Source organism: Perca flavescens, chromosome 3 (assembly GCF_004354835.1).
Source record: "Perca flavescens isolate YP-PL-M2 chromosome 3, PFLA_1.0, whole genome shotgun sequence".
Taxonomy (NCBI): domain Eukaryota; kingdom Metazoa; phylum Chordata; class Actinopteri; order Perciformes; family Percidae; genus Perca; species Perca flavescens.
In genome coordinates, this window is record NC_041333.1 from 33,937,663 (window position 1) to 33,957,283 (window position 19,621).

At 38.4% G+C, this 19,621-nt stretch overlaps 1 protein-coding gene across 1 annotated transcript; it reads left to right on the plus strand.

The window, feature by feature from the left end:
* Positions 1-5,311: 5,311 nt before the first annotated feature.
* Positions 5,312-18,389, plus strand: klc3 (kinesin light chain 3). Its single transcript, XM_028573227.1, has 14 exons — positions 5,312-5,520; positions 7,017-7,265; positions 8,307-8,372; positions 8,832-8,996; positions 9,946-10,021; positions 11,023-11,168; positions 11,813-11,895; positions 12,436-12,523; positions 13,851-13,952; positions 15,316-15,489; positions 15,893-15,992; positions 16,165-16,345; positions 16,757-16,823; positions 17,433-18,389. Exons 2-14 carry the CDS (start codon positions 7,056-7,058, stop codon positions 17,514-17,516), a joined length of 1,542 nt encoding a protein of 513 aa, XP_028429028.1. The 5' UTR covers positions 5,312-5,520; positions 7,017-7,055; the 3' UTR covers positions 17,517-18,389.
* Positions 18,390-19,621: the final 1,232 nt, after the last annotated feature.

Here is a 19,621-nt window from a genome sequence, read left to right on the forward strand (position 1 = left end):
ACAGATGAACAAATAAAGTGGTTTCTATTTTCTGTACAGAGGTCAGAGGTTGAGGAAAGAATAAACTCAGAAATATGTGGTGGCCCTGCATAGTTTAAAGGTCCCATATTTTGCTAATTTATGTTCATGTTGTATTTTGGGTTTCTACTTGAACATGTTTACATGCTTTAATTTTCAAAAAATACATTATTTTTCTCATACTGTCTGTGTAAATAAACCTATATTCACCCTCTGTCTCAAACACTCTGTTTTAGCACCTGTCTCTTTAAGCCTCCCCTCCCAAAAAAGCCCAGTCTGCTCTGATTAGTCAGCATTTCCAGGTCTTTCGCATCTGGGCTGTCTGTGTCTCTGCACCGTCATTGCAGCTGGGGAATGATTGATAAAGGCACTGTAGCGGCACTTTCTACTTTTATATAGTATAGTTGTGACATCACAGATGTACAGAAGTCCTGTCAGCTCGCTTAAAGTCTTAAAGTTTCTGAATACGGGCTGTGTGCATTTCTCTGGTGATGGAGCCTTTTGATACTTCCACATTATTTATATAGCACCTCAAACTGTTTTATGATAATTAAAAAAAAACATGGAAATGTTACTTTTTACAATAAAGGACCTATAATGACATCAAGTGAGGAATCCATTTCTCAGTGGAGGTATCAAGAGAGAAGAGTTGTTAACACTAATATAGCAAGGAGTTGAAAGTAGTAGTAGTAAAGTAGTAGTACTAGTAGTAGTAGTAGAAAAAGTGGATTCCAAATAGCAAATCTTCTTTATAGTGTTCATGTGCACACAGAACCACTTTATAGATCTTTTAATAGATCTTAATAGACCTTCCTCCACAGCGCTGCGAAGGAAGGTCTGGCTAGTCCACACAGCATTCCGGGATGGGAGAAAAACGTGCTCTGGTTTATCGGCATTTCTTTAAACCAATCACAATATTCTTGAGCGGCGCTAAGCGTCGGATGGAGCCACGGTGCCTCTGCAAAATAGCCTCAGGAAGGTACTTGTTTTGGTGGAACATGTGTTCAAACGTTGATCCCAGCCCTGACCCATATAGGTGAATATGTGGTGAGCACAGGGTTGTTTGTAGGAAGCACAGAGGCCTGGAGGAGTTTCCCCGGGGGCCGGTGACCTTATATGGCCGGGCCCACCACAGTCAGTTGCTGGTGCTTCTCTGCCTACCTGACAGCTGAGCCGTCCATCACCCCGCTCGTATAACTGTCACACACAGGCAGCAGGACACACAGTGTTCCTGTTTGTTGGGCTGCTCTCTGTGCGTTTTTATTTCATTTGATTTTAAAGTGGAGTTTTTGTGATGCACCTCCACCTTGGAAACCTGTATGTTTTTATGTTTACTGAAAATCTAGTTTTAGTAAATCTCTATGGTCATTAGCATGAGCAGAATTCCAGCCCTATGACTGAATGGATACAAAGGAAACAGCGCTAAGGAAACAGCCCCATCTATCTAGAAAGTCAAACTTCACCAACAGAAACTCAAAGAACAAGAAGTCAAAGCGTAGATGGATAAACTTTTGGGCCTACAGGGCACAGGCCCAGGGGCCCAAGGGCCTCTAGTCCGGAGCCTCTATTAGAAGTAAGAAGAACTACAATTAAAAGTTCTTGTTGGAAAGTCACAGAGCTCAGTTAAAAGTAGGGATGACCTGTTGTTGTCTTTGCTCCTGACCCTGATCCGAGTCTTTTAAGGAGGAAGTATTCACAGCTCTGTTATTCAAGAGCTAAATATAACAAGAATGTAAAGTTTTCTCTGATGGTATCCTGTAATATTTTGTAAAGTGTGCTGTATTATTCCATATTATATCTGTACTAAAGAGCAGTGTCAGTGGAAAACAGGAAGGAGTCAGACAGCCTCTCTTTATCTCCAGCATGAATTTAACAATGAAGTCATCTCTTTCAATCTGGGTGTCTTGCTCTTATGTTTAAGGAGTGGGAGGGCTTTTACATGTCTGTGCACAAGGGCCCATTTTCTCATAATCCGCCCACGAGTCACAGGACTCCCGACACGGATCTTTAGGAAGTCATAGTGGAAATACCACAAAAATGTCACCAAATAAAAAATGCAGAAAGCAAGACATTCAGTAAATATTCATCACCACTTCATCTCTCAATCAAAATTCAAAAACAATCTTGCTACCTCTACGTTGCTAAAAAGTTAATTATTGTTACCCCTCTCTCTCTCTCTCTCTCCACACACACACGCACACACACATACAGCACATTACATTACATTATGTTTGTTTGCAGTCGCTTTATGTTACATTAAGCTGCTGAGCCTCGGCCCCACTGACTCCCACTAAATGCTGCTGAAATGAAGTCTTAATGTAACTTAAGTTGATTTATTTCTTAAAACCTTGTTCCTCCAAAGGCTTAGCTATAATATGACATTAATAAGACTAATGCTGGTTCTACTCTGTGACCTGTGGGTCACACACGGACTGCCCAGCCCGTTAATCTGATTGAATGAACAAACTAATCTGCGACATGGTGGCATCAATACAACATAAGATATTTTTTTTAATGGAAGCAAAACATACCTGTATTTTAAATTATGATCAGTTGGATGAACAGTAAATTAGATACATGTTTAACTCCTCAGTCAATTTGGTGATACATTTGGGATTCTTAATGTGAGTATAACTTGAAAATAATTAAAACGTCTGCCTTAAGAGAGGAACAGAGAGGGATGGATGATGTCAAAATGAAAGTAATGAGCCATAACCTAGAAAGTTTCATTTAATTACAGAATGTACAGAATCTAATATCTATCCATTATAGATACATCTAATAATTGGTAGTATCTGTTATCTATTGAGATATCTATTCAAGTCTCCTTAGAAGAAAGGTGATGCGATTTGTATAGCCTAAAATTACTTTTTTACATGAAAAATTGTAAAAAATGTGAAAGAAACTATATATACACTACCGGTCAAAGGTTTGGGGTCACTTAGAAATTTCCATTCCAGACACAATACCTGCTGAGATCAGTTGTATTGTTTTTTTTAACCAGGGCAGCAGTTTTCAGATTACATTATTTGCTTACATAATTGCAAAAGGGTTCTCGACTGTTGTAGAAAGAAGTGGCTGAAGAAACACTTGAAATTCATGCTTTTTGGTCTAAACGTCATACCCAAATTAAAAGTGGTACAGCTCCCATATACTTTGACACTCAGGGGTGTGCCTGATATCATTGGAAAGGTGATTGATGTGGGTTTGTTTGTGTATTTGAGAAGTGTTGTATTTTGTAGTTTTTTGGCTTTTTTATTTGCACAGACATATTTGTAGAAAAGAATTCATATAAAATCCATTTTTGAGTCTTTTAGCTTCTGAATTTTTTTCTGTAGTAAGCTGAGACGTGGCTAATGCTGTGTTGTCTGTCACCTGTCAGATGTGTTTACAGCAGTGTATTTTAATAATTTTACAGATTTATAACTTGGACAGAAATAAAAAATCTCCATTCTAGCCTCTGTAACTCTGTGTCAGTAAGGCCTAGAATCACCCTGACACAACTTGAGTGTTTCCTTTCCAATGATATCAGGCACACCCCTGAGTGTCAAAGTATATGGGAGCTGTACCACTTTTAATTTGGGTATGACGTTTAGACCAAAAAGCATGAATTTCAAGCATTTCTTCAGCCACTTCTGTCTACAACAGTCGAGAACCATTTTGCAATTATGCAAGCACATAATGTAATCTGAAAACTGCTGCCCTGATTAAAAAAAACAATGCAACTGATCTCTGCTGGTATTCTGTCTGGAATGGAAATTTCTAAGTGACCCCAAACTTTTGACCGGGTAGTATATATATATATATATATATATATATATATATATATAGGAGGCCACAAACACAAACTGTCAAAGTAAACCGTTCATAATCTGTCATCATTAATGATCTGTCAATATAATAAACTATCTCTCGCCCTGCAGGCAGTTCATCTCTCCGACAGATAGGTGGCCTTGGCGTCCCGGGCAGGACATCACGGCCAGCCCCGGTGCCGCGGTGTATGGTGGGAAATATGGGATCAGGTAAGCTCCTCAGATGCGTCAAGAGATGCGCACATAACTGGACAAATGCAGGAAATCATAAGACTTTGCCTTCAGAATAAAATCTCTGGGTTTGTATGCAGATATAGGTGATACATTTATTTGTGTTCTACTAAAATTAGACATATATATCAGGTTATTGCACAATATTTGAATATTTCACAATTTATTTGACTGTTTATGTAGTTGGAGTTGTTCTGTCGTCCTATATTGTTGTTGTCAAACTGTTGGAAAAACTCTTAACACATACAGTTGAACTTCAAATATTGAAGCTGAATAAAGATTATCTGATCCATTAGACGAGTGAAGCATAGACTGAAATAGGGTCACTAAACACATTACCATATCAGAGTCAGGTTAAACATTATTGCTTTTCTGTCAGTGTTGCCGTAGGCCTATTGCCAAATAACAAATGGGATTTCAGTTTGTGGTAAATAATCCATCTTGGCTCAAGTTATTTTGGGGGGTTTCCTATTTATGTGTTTGTAAAACATATAGGAAACAGATACTGGCAGTGGTGGAAGAAGTACTCAGATCCTTTACTTTAATAAAAGTAGCAATACTACACTGAAAAGTTTAAGTCTTGAATTTAAAACCTTACTTATGTGAAAGTATGTAAGTATTATCAGCAAAAGTACTTGAAGTATCAAAGTAAAAGTACTCATTGTGCAGTAAAATGTTCCCTGTCAGTGTTTTCTGTTATATCGGATGTTTCTGGATTAATATTCCTGCTGCATTAATGTGTATGTTGAATTTTACTGCTGTAGATGTTTAATGTTGTGCTCATTTTAACTCTTTTATATACTGTTGGATAGTTTAATCTACAGCAATGCTTCATATTCTATAATCATCATATGTTTGTAGCATTGCTGTCCTGTGAGAACCACGTATCTCTAAAAAACAGCCCTGTTTTCAACTTTGTGATGATGAATTTTTTTTTCATCTGATCTTAGAGGTTTTTTAAAGACTTTATTTAAGAAGTAGGAGCATTTTCTCAACACATAAAGGAACACTTCATCCTTCAGTGTATCACAAACATTCAACATCAACACATCTGGAGATACTGGACAGGAAGGTGATGAAAAACTGTCATCTGAAAAAGTAACTAAAGCTGTCAGACAAATACGGTATAGTAACAAGTACAATATTTGCCTCTGAGGTGCATTGATAAGACTTTTACTCTGAAGGGGAGAACCGGAAGTTGTATGTTTGTTATGTTAGCTTGATGCTAATGAATCTGTGATGACAGGAGGAGCTAAGAGCCGAGGAGGCAGCAGGTGAATCATTAAACAGCTTCTAGTTTTTACCGTCCCACCTGTTCAACAGTGTATAAACCGAAAGATACTGAGAGCAGAGATGTTCCGCTGTATATGACCGGTTTCACTTCCCAAATAAAAGTAATAATAAGAGCTCAGAGGGGACAAAAGGACGAATCCACGCCGCCAGAGCCTGGATTTAGCTGGTAGGCTATAAATAACTTTGTGTTGATGTGGATATGAAATGAAGCCTGCGTGTTTGTCATTGTGTTTACATCGTGTTTCAGAACATAATTATCAACCACATGTATTGTAACAGTGTAGCCGATTATGTGTTAACCAGAACATACACAGAAATGTCTCGTAATGTGACGCAGTCGTCACTACATCAGCAGAGAAACTTGTGTTGGGTTTAAATTAGCATAGAAATACATTACTCCTGAGCTGATATGTTGGTAAACTCACCCTGAGGCCTGTGGCACCGCCCACAGTCAACACAGCGCACGGAGACTATGTATATGTTTGTGTTTTCATATATTTTAATGTTTAATGTTATCCACATTTGTCTCAAAATATTGGAAAAGACACAAAAGTTTGTTAATTTTTCTGTGATTTAAAAACCCCACCAGCTTTTCTGTTAGGATAGATAGATAGATAGATAGATAGATAGATAGATAGATAGATAGATAGATAGATAGATAGATAGATTTATTTGAGATTGAGTGTATTTTTATTATTTTGACAATGTGGAGGTGGTTTACAGAATAAAACCAAACCAACAAAATAGTTTGCACTAGTAAACTGTCTGCATTGTATATGTATTATGTACCCACTTCTCTCAGACTCTCAGAAAAGAGGAAACTGAAACCATCACATGTTTGTTTAGTAAAGTTGCTGACAGATTGAATAAATCGAATAATTCACACACCTTCTATGCAGCTTCAGCCTGCAGAACGAGTTGGTGACTGCCAATCCACATCCAAACATCTTCTTTTGTCTCCCATTTACATTTATCAAATGACACAGCACCAGAGTGGGACTGCGTTCAGCAGCTGAGTTAAAGCCAAGTTGATACTAAAACAACAGTATACTGACTTTTAAATACTGCAGTGCCACAACTATTATACTACTACAGCTGGTGAATATACCACTACCTCTACTGATACCATGAGTCCTGCTTTTACTGCTTCTACTAGGGATCGACCGATACTGGTTTTTCAAGGCCGATACCGATTATTAGTAGTTAATGAAACTGATATCTGGAACCGATATGCATTTACAGTGAAAATGAAAATCTTTAAGTCAAAATTAAGATTTTGGAATGTTACAAATTCCAACACAAAACTTTGTTTAAATGCTTTAAGCAATTATTCAATAAATTAGAAACTTTCAACATAATCCACAGTAAAAGAGAGTCAGATAGTGTTGTGGGCGGGACATTAAGTCAGACTCAGTGGTGAGTAAAACCAAAGCAGAGGGACAGACACAGCGCTATAACTGAGCCAAAGTAGTGCACTTTTTAATTAATTAACTTTATTGGTTATCAGGCAAATAAAACACTGATACAGATAATCTGCAAACTGCCATAAAAAGGGGCCAATAATCAGTCTATCCCTATCTTCTACCACTACTGCTCCTTTTGCTACAACTACTACAATGACTTTTTCTATCATGTATGTGTTCCTCTTTGTGCTGTTTCCAGGTCAGTTGTTGTGAGAGGAGGAACCTCAGAGTTGGAGCCATGTTGTCGGCGGAGGAGATTCTGTGCAACACGCAGCAGGTGATCGCCGGACTTGAGGCGCTGAAAGGAGAGAACCGCAGTCTGCTGGAGAACCTGCAGGAGGCGTTGGAGAGCCGGCCGGTGTTGGAAAGCGGCAGCGTGGAGCAGGAGAAGAGCGGCATCATCCGCCAATCACTGGAGAGGATAGAGCTGGGGCTGAGTGAGGCACAGGTACGAATGGTACAACAGAATAGAGGCAAAGTCATTGACGTATTTTTTTTTAGGTAAATTAAAGCTTAATAAAAGATATGCTCTGCGCAGCGTTGTAGCGTGTGACACCTCATTGTTTTTGTTTCACTGCCAATAACTGTACTGTTTTTGGATCACTCTCACCTCTCATAGCTGCGTTTTTGACCACTGCAGGCAGTAGTTTTCAGGGGAAAAGCTCTTAATAACCCGCTGTACTCTATCTGCTCAGCACCAAATCCCAGATAGGCAACGTTAGCGACTAGCTGGCAAACATAGTGGAGCATTTAGCAGCTCAAGAGACAGATATTTCCCTTTGGAGGTGGTGGAGACCAAAACAGAGCAAAAAGGAGAGTGAATACTGGACTGACATTTTTCCGGTAGACTGAAAAACGACTCCTGATCAATGCTAACGTTGCTACGTTTCGTCTGGATGTGTAAATAGGCAACTGTTATAAGGCGATTATATGTTTCCACTGCCCTCAAGTACAAAAAAATCAGTTATTGCTGGTGTAATTTATTTTAATTATGTTATCTTCTTATATTTCTTTGGGTTTTTTTTGTCTCAGTGTTTGTTCAAAATTAGAAACAAAATACAAATCTCACAAAATGCATCGCAACTCTCAAAATGCAGCTTAGGTACACAAAAAATAAAATGGGATGGAACAAAGACCAACAGTTACTGTATGATATAAAACATACTTATAACTTATTTATCCTAGAGGAAGGTTTTGTCCCAAGGATTGCTGAAGAAGTTCAAAGTAGAAAAGGTACATTAAAAGCCAAGTAAAAAAGAACAAATAAAACAGTTTAAAGTAAAAGTTGTATTAACTAGTATTTGATTTGATTTTCCTTAAATAAATATTCTTTGGAACCTTTTGGACTTCCCCGTACTTTTGTCCGGGAATGTGTTTTCCTAATGTTTTATGTTTGGTTTGATTATCAATTCAAGTTATAATTTTTGTTATATATCTTAGGCTTTGTTTTCATCGTACGTCATGTTTCACTTGTCTCTCGTCCCTCCAGGTGATGATGGCGTTGTCAGCTCACCTGGGATCACTGGAGGCAGAAAAACAGAAGCTGCGCGCTCAGGTGAGTTTCTGCAGAACATGTTATAAAAAAAAAAAAGAGAAGAATAACTGAAGATGTAAAGAGCAGACGGGAGGTTCTCCGACGTTGGTAAATCCTTATGATCACTCAAATGCTCCTCCTTCGTCCTCTTCTCCTCATAACCCATCCCTCATCTGGCCTTTTTCCTCCTTACCTCTGTCTCTTCCTTCATCTCCAACTACTCATTCCTCTGTTCCTCCTATCTCGCTGACCTCCATCTTTCCTGTTTTCCTTCATCTCATTTCATCTTTCTCCTCGTTTCTTTTTTCCTTCCGCAACAAACCCTTTTCCCATTCCTCCTTCTTTTCCTTTCCCTCTCCACCCTCTTCCTTCATCTTCTTTCCTTTCCTTGTTACTTTCTTCCATCTTTCCCTCCCCTACACCCTTTCTCCTCCCCCTACTTTATCACCTCCTCCTCTTTCTTTGTGCCCTCCTCCTCAGGTGCGTCGCCTCTGTCAGGAGAACCAGTGGTTGAGGGACGAGCTGGCAGGTGCTCAGCAGCGGCTGCAGGACAGGGAGCAGGAAGTGGTCACCCTGGAGGAGCAGAACAGACACCTGCAGTTCATGTCCTCCATACGCAAATACGACCTGGAGGAGCCGCAGCTGGTGAGGAGGCGACAAACTACTTCCCCACTACTTCCCCAGCCAACCAGGGCCGTGGTTACACTTGTCTTTTCAATGCTACTTTTGTGATTTGATGTGCCGGATCGGTAATCTGCTGTCACCACGTGTGTGTGTTCGCACTTGACACGTCAGTACGACCTGCCTGATCAGATAGTGATTGTATATTTCCACATGGATATATCGTTATTCCTGTCCAATAGGTTCATCCAATATGGCACTTGGTTCAAGAGAGAGCCTTCTTCTTTTCTTTTTTGTCGTTTATTTTGTAATGGTGCGAGACACACTTTGGGTACATCCCAGGTTCTTAAATTGCATGCCCGGTTCCTCCACTTGCTTCCCTTCCTCGCGTCTTAATCCGCCCCTCCAAGGAAGCATGGGAGAAACGCAAGGAAATCGTGCGAGGAGAGAGGAAACAAGGAAATTAGTTTTTAGAGGGATGAAAGGTCCTTTCCTCTGAAGCATCACGTTAATTCGTCAGCTCTGTGGGCGGAGTTTAGCGACGGCTTTCAGCTGCACGGCTTCCAGGAAGGCTGCTCTTGTGTATCCTTGCTTATAGCTCCTCGGAGGTCCCTCCTCGATGCTCGCTCCTTGCTCCTTGGGGCAGGAATAAGAGCTTTGACATGGCTTTTACGAAGGAGGGCCAGAACAACTTCCGGTTCAACTGAGTAGCGAGGAGCTATCAAATAAGGGAAGTGAGATGCACGGTTTGTTGAGGAGAAGGCAGTGGAGACGAGTGGTTACCGCAGCTACCACAGTGCTATAAGACAGGTGGTCTCAGCTGTGCTCCAGCCCTGGTTTTTTTCTCCTCTTTCCTTTGCTCTCACTCTGGAGAGGAACTCCTGTGAAGCACACATTGAGAAATATTGACAATGTGATAGAATAATCTATCTGCTGTTCCATCTTTGCTGAGTGTGTTTGTTTCTCACTTCAGGATGACAAAGGCACGACTTCCACCAAAGAGTCTCTGGATGACCTCTTTCCTACCGAGGACGAGGAACAGTCACATGGTAAGACTATAATGTCTCTCTACCAGTAATATGCAGTATGCTTTTCAATCAGTCACAGCATAAATGTGACATTCTCATGTTTGTCTAAGCGAAGGAAGGTCAGCTATTAATGGGTTAGCATCATCACAAAGAATTTCCAATCACCTTGATTTTGTCAGGATGGTGTAAGAAGCCTCAAAAGCTCAGAAAATAAAACTCAAACTGACTGCATGGGTAGATATCACTGGTCGGAAAACGTCATGTGCCTCTTTCACACATGCACTGCAAACCTGAAATTATCTATAATACGAACATAAGACGGAGCTGGACGTGTCATACGTTTTCAGGAGTTCATATGTGAAAACGGCTTTAATGAGCTCAACATCACACGTGTTATTCATGTGTAAATGTAGGATTTTACTAGAGGTGTGCAGCAGTATTCATTGTTCATAGATAAACTCTGTGCGACTGTATGCCACTGCTTATGATATTTTGAGTAACAACTCTTCACACACAGCTAAGACATTTTAAGCTCTGATGTCAAATTTTAGTCACATGCCGCGATAATGAGTTTGCACATCGGGATCTTTTCAGAGTAAAACCTGATGGTAAAATTATTTTCTCTTTCAGCTAACTTTGTTCTTTAGATGCAGGCAAATAATGTAATTGTTAATCTTTTTTGAAGTTCTCTTGTATAACAGCACCTTATTTTTCTGAAAACAATGCCACATGAGTGGATAGTCACATTGTCACATGACTGGAGACATGGCACTTTTGTATTGTAGCTACACAGCAAGAGTTAATTTAAAGTCTCAAACTGACAAAACTTTAGAGGTCTTTAAGACAAAAAAATGTTAATTGATATTGATAATTGTACAATTATTTCAGTTAATGGTTCGGATTTAATTAATGTACTTACATTAATGAAATGTGACTCAAACTTGTAATTGATTGCTTACATTAAGTCCAGGCTCATATCAAATCCTGCATTTCTTTGTGTTTGTCTGTCTGTTGCTGTTCAGTGTCACAGCCTCACCACAGCAGTGCAGCAGCCGCAGCACAGCAGGGTGGCTACGAGATTCCCGCCCGCCTTCGAACACTCCACAACCTGGTCATCCAGTACGCATCCCAGGGTCGATACGAGGTCGCTGTGCCACTCTGCAAACAGGTGAGAGGGGCGTTTACCTCAAACTGGTCCTCTGTATTGTATCTCGTAACTGTTGCAAAAACAGAACTGAGGCCTGCAACAGCTCTGGCTCCTTCCCTGCCAGGTGGGTGTGTCACTTAAATGGCCCATTTGTGTGATGTCCTGTTGTGTTCTTTAACCCCCACAATGTAGCAAAACAAGTAGCCTTTATATTTCACATTCATTATTTTCCATCAGATCGTTTAGATATTGACAGTTACAACCGCATTTGATACCAGAAAGACAAGAGACGGAGCAACTGTGCTTTATTGTTGCACCAAACGGTCAGCTGTTACACAAACTCGATAAGTGCTTGTGTTTTGGTTTTTTACCCCGAAAGGGTTTTAAAACTTTCTTGTGGCAGCGTTAGAGGCAATGAGGTTTACCGTTTACTGTACGGGACTCTCACACTGCCTCAAGACAAGTCTGACCGGCAGTTACGCGACTGCCACCGCAGGGTGACGTTGGGTTGTGTTTCTCCAAGAAAGAAGAAGAAAGACCTGCGTTAAAATTGAATCCCTCTCAGAGAACAGTTTGCCCTGGGGGAACCCCTACCGAGAGATCAGAAATCAATAGGTGAACGCAGTTTTTTAAAAATGTAAATCATTATTTTAATGTCTCAACAGGCTTTGGAAGACCTGGAGAAGTCCTCAGGCCACACCCACCCAGACGTAGCCACCATGCTGAATATACTGGCGCTGGTATACAGGTGAGACCAGTCACCAAAGCAAACAACACTTAGATAAACATTACCCCCTAAAAATTGATAATGCTCTCTACTTACATTCCCACCCTACAGGTGTCCTTCTAACATTAGGAGTCAATTCATTATTATCTAAATGGACATTTTTCCATGTTCGTGAAAGGCAGAGGAGACAGGTCTGGTATTGATGACCTTATTTAGCAAATTAATTCTTACAACTTTGTTAACTGAAGTTTGAGGTTGTTAGGAGCTCTGACGTATGTCTCCACTTTCTGTTTACGTTGCTGTAATATAAATAATGTATTGTATAACATTATTCTGCTGTGTACTGATGTCAGCTTTTTCATCAGCACCATAACTACAAACGTATTGTTTACACCTTTCGTAATATTAAAGCTCTTTATAGAATAAAATGAGCAGAAATTATATAATATTCAACAAAACAACAATGTTCCTGCACTAAGAACAAGGAACTTTATTTACCCAAACTAAGTGATTTTATATTAAAAAATTGATTTGAGGTGGCAAACATTTTATTCTCTACAGAGACCAGAACAAATACAAAGAAGCAGCCACCCTGCTGAACGACGCGTTGGCGATCAGAGAGAAAACTCTTGGAGTGGACCATCCGGCTGTAAGTTAGCCTCCTTTAATAAACCAGCTGCATTCTAATGAGATGGTTTAATTACCACTGACACATACCAGTGTTTCCTCTCTGTTGATTTGACTGTGGCAACCCCCCACGGCAACATTTCTGCCCCCCACGGTAGAGTGCATGTCGGAGAACGTTTGTATTGTAGGTGCATTATTTACATGCTGAAGTAGTTACACTACATTGAAGGAACACGCCGACTTACATGTCGATACATACCCTTCTCATCTCCGTGCGTGCTGTAACGCTGTCTGACGGTTCCAGCATTAGCTTAGCCCAGCACAGATCCTGCAGGTAACTGGTTCCAACTAGCCTACTGCTCCCAATTGTGACAAAAGTGACAAAATAACGCCAACATGTTCCTATTTACATGTTGTGATTTTGTAAGTCTGGCGTGTACAAAAAACAACGTAACATGAGACACAGCTGTCTTCTAACAGTAAACAAACCGGGAACTATATTCTCAGACAGGCTTGCTGCGAGCATATCACTCCGCCCAAGTACTATATTCTTCCGCCTGAAAATATAGTTCCCGGTTTGTTTACAGTTAGAAGACGGCTGTGTCTCATGTTACGTTGTTTTTTGTACACGCTGTGACTATACAAATCACAACATGTAAATAGGAACATGTTGGTGTTATTTTGTCACTTATTCGGAGCAGTAGGATTACTGGAACCATTCACCTGCATGTTCTGTGCTGGCCTGATGCCGCTGGAGCTGTCAGACAGCCTTACAGCACGCACAGAGATGAGAAGGGTATGTATCGACTTGTCTAACTATGGGGGTAACTACGGTGAATAAGCTAAATTTCCAATAAGTCGGCGTGTTCCTTTAAGATAATATAATTAAAAGTGGGTTTATTGTTATTTGCTACAGAATGCGTAGCCTATATGTCAACATCAAAGTTGGCCTATATAGTAACTCAAAAAATACAGTTCAATCACAACTGAAAGTGTGTGTGTGTGTGTGTGTGTGTGTGTGTGTGTGTGTGTGTGTGTGTGTGTGTGTGTGTGTGTGTGTGTGTGTGTGTGTGTGTGTGTGTGTGTGTGTGTGTGTGTGTGTGTGTGTGTGTGTGTGTTTTTCTTTTCTTCTCGATATTTCACTTGATTTTCACCATTTTGTTTTATCACTGTGTAAGTAAAAAACAAAAAAAACATAAAACCTTTATTTGGCAGCAATGTTTAGTCTCTTGGGAACTTTTCTATATTACCCCATTAAATTTGCATTGTTCCAATTTAAGGTTTTTAGTGTATCAGACATACTGAGTTGGTATGTAATGTATATTGTCTGTTTTTGTGTGTTTGTGCAGGTGGCAGCAACGCTCAACAACCTGGCGGTGCTTTATGGGAAAAGAGGAAAATACAAGGAAGCCGAGCCGCTGTGTAAAAGAGCTCTGGAGATCAGAGAGAAAGTGAGAGAACACACACATTTGTATTTTATACTGCAGTTATGAGGTCCCTCCGCATTCTTACAATTCCTAATAATGACTTTTACTGTGAATATGTACTAGGGTTTTTTTAATGACTTTTTATGACATACTATACTTTTTGAAGAAGAAATGCCTTCGATAATCCCAAATTCACATTTTTCACCATGTTAGTACAGTTGCACACATTACACAGGGGCCATTTCTTTCCTCCGATATATACTATACTATGACTTTTTTCGACATACTATACTATGACTTTTTTCGACATACTATAATATTACTTTTTATTACTTTTTTCGACATACTATGACTTTTTTGGCAAACTATACTATGACTTTTTCTATGAATTCTTTTCGACATAGTATGTCAAAAAGAATTCATAGAATTGTATGTCGAAAAAAGGTAATTAAAAAGTAATAAAAAGTCAGTGTGAAAACAGTAAAAAATAAAGTCATAGTATAGTATGTCAAAAAAAGTCATAGTATAGTTTGCCAAAAAAGTCATAGTATGTCGAAAAAAGTAATAAAAAGTAATATTATAGTATGTCGAAAAAAGTCATAGTATAGTATGTCGAAAAAAGTTATAGTATATATCGAAACAGTCAAAAAAGGTCAGAGCATAGTATGTCGAAAAAAAGTCATAGTATAGTAACTATACTATGACATAGTCATAGTAATTTACTATACTATAGTAAGTCATAGTATAGTAACTATACTATGACTTTTTTTTGCCGAACTATACATTGACTTTTTTTCGACATACTATACTATGACTCTTTTTATAAATTTTTTCGACATACTATACTATGATTTTTATCACTTTTTTCGACATACTATGACTATTTTTTACTTTTTTCACATACTTTACTATGACTTTTTATGACCTACTTAACTATGACTTTTTATGACATACTATACTAGGACTTTTTATCACTGTTTTCGACATACTATACTATGACTTTTTATGACATACTATGACTTTTTTCGACATACTATATTATGACTATCTCTTTTTCGACATACTATACAATGACTTTTTTCGACATACTATACTATGACCTTTTTTTTTTTTTTTTTTTTACTTTTTTCAACATGCTTTACTATGACTTTTTCATGACTTTTTTAATATACTTAAAGATTTATTCATTCATTAGGACAATGCACATTAATAAATATTTGTAGATGCATCGTTAGCCAGTCGACTAATTTTCAACTGAAGTCCTAGTTACCTAGAATGCATGTCTTTAAGGGTGGGTGGAAACCCACGCAAACTAACTTTTTATGATGTTTTTACAACATACTACACTATGACTTTGTATGTAATTTGTGTCTAAACGCTCCTTCAGGTTCTGGGTACAGACCACCCAGATGTGGCCAAGCAGCTGAACAACCTGGCTCTGCTGTGTCAGAACCAGGGGAAGTACCAGGAGGTGGAGCAGTATTACGAACGCGCTCTGCACATCTACCAGAGCAAACTGGGACCAGACGACGCCAACGTGGCCAAGACCAAGAACAACCTGGTGAGAGGGAACCTTCATGTATGAATGTTGTCAAAAATGTGTCTGGAATTCTGCTTAAAGATTAGTCAAGATTTTCAATTCACAAAGGTGATGACAAATTTAAAAATAAATGATTACATTTCATTCATTTTTATCCAATAAGCACACTCAACCATGTGGGTACAACACCAAAAGTGGAAGAATAAAGCAAGTCAGCTTCATCAAATATCAATATGAAATACATCAAATTATCAACTGCTTCCATACATTACATACAGTACATTTATTTTATATATACATTATAAATTATATATATGTTACTTTTGTGCAAAATAAGTCTAAATGCTGCTAACTACATCATTTAAAAAAAATTGTGTCCCTTTTTCACTCAAACCTTTTTCTATAATCTACTTTTCTTTCTCAGGCATCGTGCTATCTAAAGCAGGGCAAATACAGACAAGCTGAAGCTCTTTACAAAGAGATCCTGACCAGAGCACATGAAAAGGAGTTTGGATCTGTAGAAGGTACATTGTTTTGAAGTTTTGTATTAGCGTTTACAATATACTTTTTTTTTTTTTTTTTTTTTTTTTTAAATGCATGGTTTAGGAGACAAGAACACCAACACCGAGAGCTTGTTTTTGCATACTGTTTGTATATACGCTGATTTCTTTGTCATTGTGTCTGTGGGTTCTCCAGGCGATGGCCGTCCCAGCTGGACCGGTGGTGAGGACGGTGGCTCCGGACAGGATGGACTCAGTAACCTGAAGCGCAGCGGCTCCTTCACCAAACTCAGAGAGTCGATACGCAGAAGCAGCGAGAAACTGGTCCGCAAGCTGAAAGGAGTTGGACTGGAGGAAACGACCCCGAGGAATGCTGGGTAATATATAATATTTTTGCCCATATTTTTCTCTGACTTTGCTACAGAAGTTTGCTGGTTCAAGTTAAATGAACATCCCCCTGTTGAATAATTTTACAAACACAAATAATGCAAAAAGAAAAAGTTTTTTATGTTTTCAAATAGTGGATATCTAATTTTTGAAAGTAATTCTTTCATATTTTATTTTATATTTAAATTATGACCTCTGTCTATAAGCCTCTAAATTGCCTTTCAGTCTCTTGATTTGATATCTCCTTTTTTCACTCCTGTTGATGTTAAACCAGTGTTGGCCGCAGTACATGTTCCCAACAAAAAAAAAAAACTTTATTCCAAATCAGTAAAACTGAGATTGTAGAAATTTTGTGTGTGTAAATATTAAGAGTTAATTATGATATTTTGTCATGTTTTCAGAATGAAGAGGGCGAACTCTCTGAATGTGTTGAATGTTGGAGCTAGAGAGAGTCAGGACGGCGCCCAGGTGAGCACACTGTTGGGGACCAATGATACAATGGGCTTTATCAACATAACATATGTTGTCTTAGTTTGTGATAACTCCTTGGTCCACTGTATTAATGCAACATAATTCAGATAGTTGGGATGGGAACAAAGCACGAGAGCACGAACTGAGTGACTAAACACACAGACAAGGTTTATTACAAAGAGTAATATCAGTAATACACAAGGACTAGAAACACAATCTTCAACACAAGGACACTTGAAGTTCATATTTGGCTACTATATATTGAAACTTTATGGTTATTTATATGTATGTTATGGCACAATTAAAGAAACAGGAGGTCAATTATCCACTGCATGTACTTTTATTGCAAGTATTTGACCAATAAACCAGGTAGAGACCAGGTACCAGATGTATAAATGATGGTAAAACAAGGTCATGGTATAGTATGTATTAAAAGAATTCATAAAAGACGTAGTATAGTAAGTATGTCGAAAAAAAGTGATTGAAAAGTCATAGAATAGTATGTCCTAAAAAGTCATAGTTTGTCAAAAAAAGAATTTCATAAAATGTCCCAGAAATTAATAACATGAGAACATCTATTATGTGTGTTTCTGTTTTGTTCCTTAGTCGAGCCGTTTGACAGATGTTCGAGGCCTAAGCTCCAGCACACAGAGCCTGACGAGACGAGGTTCACTCGGTGGTACCAGCTAGCGCACGCACAATAGAGAACCGGACCGATGTTCGCACACGTATCGCTCGAATCACATGTTCTACACCAAAGTGGATTCCCCACTTTCAGTCCCCTCAAGAAAAATGGAGATAGTTGTCACTACTGGAGACAAAAATTTTGGCAAAATGGCAATTTTATTTGCCATTGAGGAAATTTTACTGCCAGCTTAGTAATATCACACATTTGCCTCCGGTAATGACAAGTTTCTCCAGAAAGTGATTCAAATGGTGTAGTAACCTACCGACTACACCTTGACATATCTACATTGCACTATAACCTTTCCTTCCTTTTTCACTTGAAATTTAAAAAACATTAATTCCTGGTTATAGGTTAGAAACAAACTCAGTTTCCTGATTTTAAAGTTAACTCTTAAAAATTTAAGACAAAAAAAAAAAATCATTTTAGCATACTTAAAATAACACTAGCATTTACACTGTAAATTGTTTGTCACTTTCAAGGTTTTTACATTTCTATATTTAAACCAGACCATGTCTTTTAATCTTTAATACAGTATGTTGTTTCCTAATGCTAGTGTGCCCTTTTAGGTACATTTCTATTAACACTGGAAAAAAGTTATGTTATTTATGTTTAAGATGTTCTAAAGATAAACGGACACATCGACATTATAGATTATCTTTTTAAATTGTATAGACTCTGTTGAGAAGCACAGGGATGTAAAGTTATTTGCACAAAGATCAAAACATGATGTCAAAATGTTACATTTGGTTCACGAGTAAGTTAAGCTATCAAGTTTGACTGTTGAAGTTATTTAAATGTGTTTTGCCTTTAAAATGCGCAGGTCATTCTAATTATTATGTTAAAGCTAATTATAAAAAGACAAATGTTTACTTCGCCACAGTCCAGTTTTTTCATTCCACATTATGAGAGTAAGGACCAACTTTTTTTTTTTTTTAACTTAAATACAGTATAAACACCAGCTGGACAAAACGAATGCACATATCTGAATTTAAAGATGGTACTGCTAAAAGTTTAGTATTTTGCACATTGTCAGTTAATATATTCTTGATCAATCAAACTGTGGTAAATCAATCAATACTTGAATGTTAACATCCCTAAAGTACACATTTCAATATTCAGCAATTATGCATTTGTTGCATTGCACATTTTTTAAGTCTATTCAGAAAATAGTTTAAATCTATGTAGAGCTGCAAAGATTAATCGATTAGTTGTGAACTTTATATTAATCGGCAACTATTTTGATAATCGATTAGTCGGTTTGAGTCATTTTTTCAAGACAAAAGTAAAAAATTCTCTGATTCCAGCTTCTTAAATGTGAATATGTTTTAGTTTCTTCACTCCTCTGTAACAGTTAACCAAAAATCTTTGAGTTGTGGACAAAACAAGACATTTGAGGACATCATGTTGGGCTTTTTGGGAAACACTGATCCACATTTTTCACCATGTTCTGACATTTTATAGACCAAACAACTACGATTAATCGAGAAAATATTCAACAGATTAATCGACTATGAAAATAATCGTTAGCTGCAGCCCTAAATCTATGTGGATACCCAAAGTTATTGTTGTGTGCCTGAGCCAATGTTGGTAACTTTCAGCTGGCCTAGGATTGAAGTAAAGCGACTCACTTGGACTTGACAGACCTGTAGCATTTACTCATAGCCACTCTTTTGCGACCCTGTGAAAGACAAACGTCACAGCACAACTGTACACAAAGAGGCAAATTTGTAGGTAAAATAAATTTAAGCAAATGAGCGTCTGTGTAAAGCTGCGTTCACATACCATCAGGTGGTAAAACGCAAGTATGTACATGGCGAATAGACTTTGCAGTTCGTTTTGAGGTGGTGTGAGGTCCGTAAGTAAACATCACTGTCTCCGTCGCTGCCACAAGAACGTTACAAACTAAACACGAGCACTTCACTGCCCAGGAGTTTGTCTAATAGCTGAATGGTTTCCAAACAAAATAACCCAGTCGCCCCCTCTCTTGTCTCTATTTCGTCGTGAATTGAAGCTGCCTTCAAGTGCGGTTGGAAATATAGTTGAGTAAAGTTAAAGTAGACAAAAGTCTGCTTATGCTAAATTGGGGGGTTTAAACAACACAACAGGA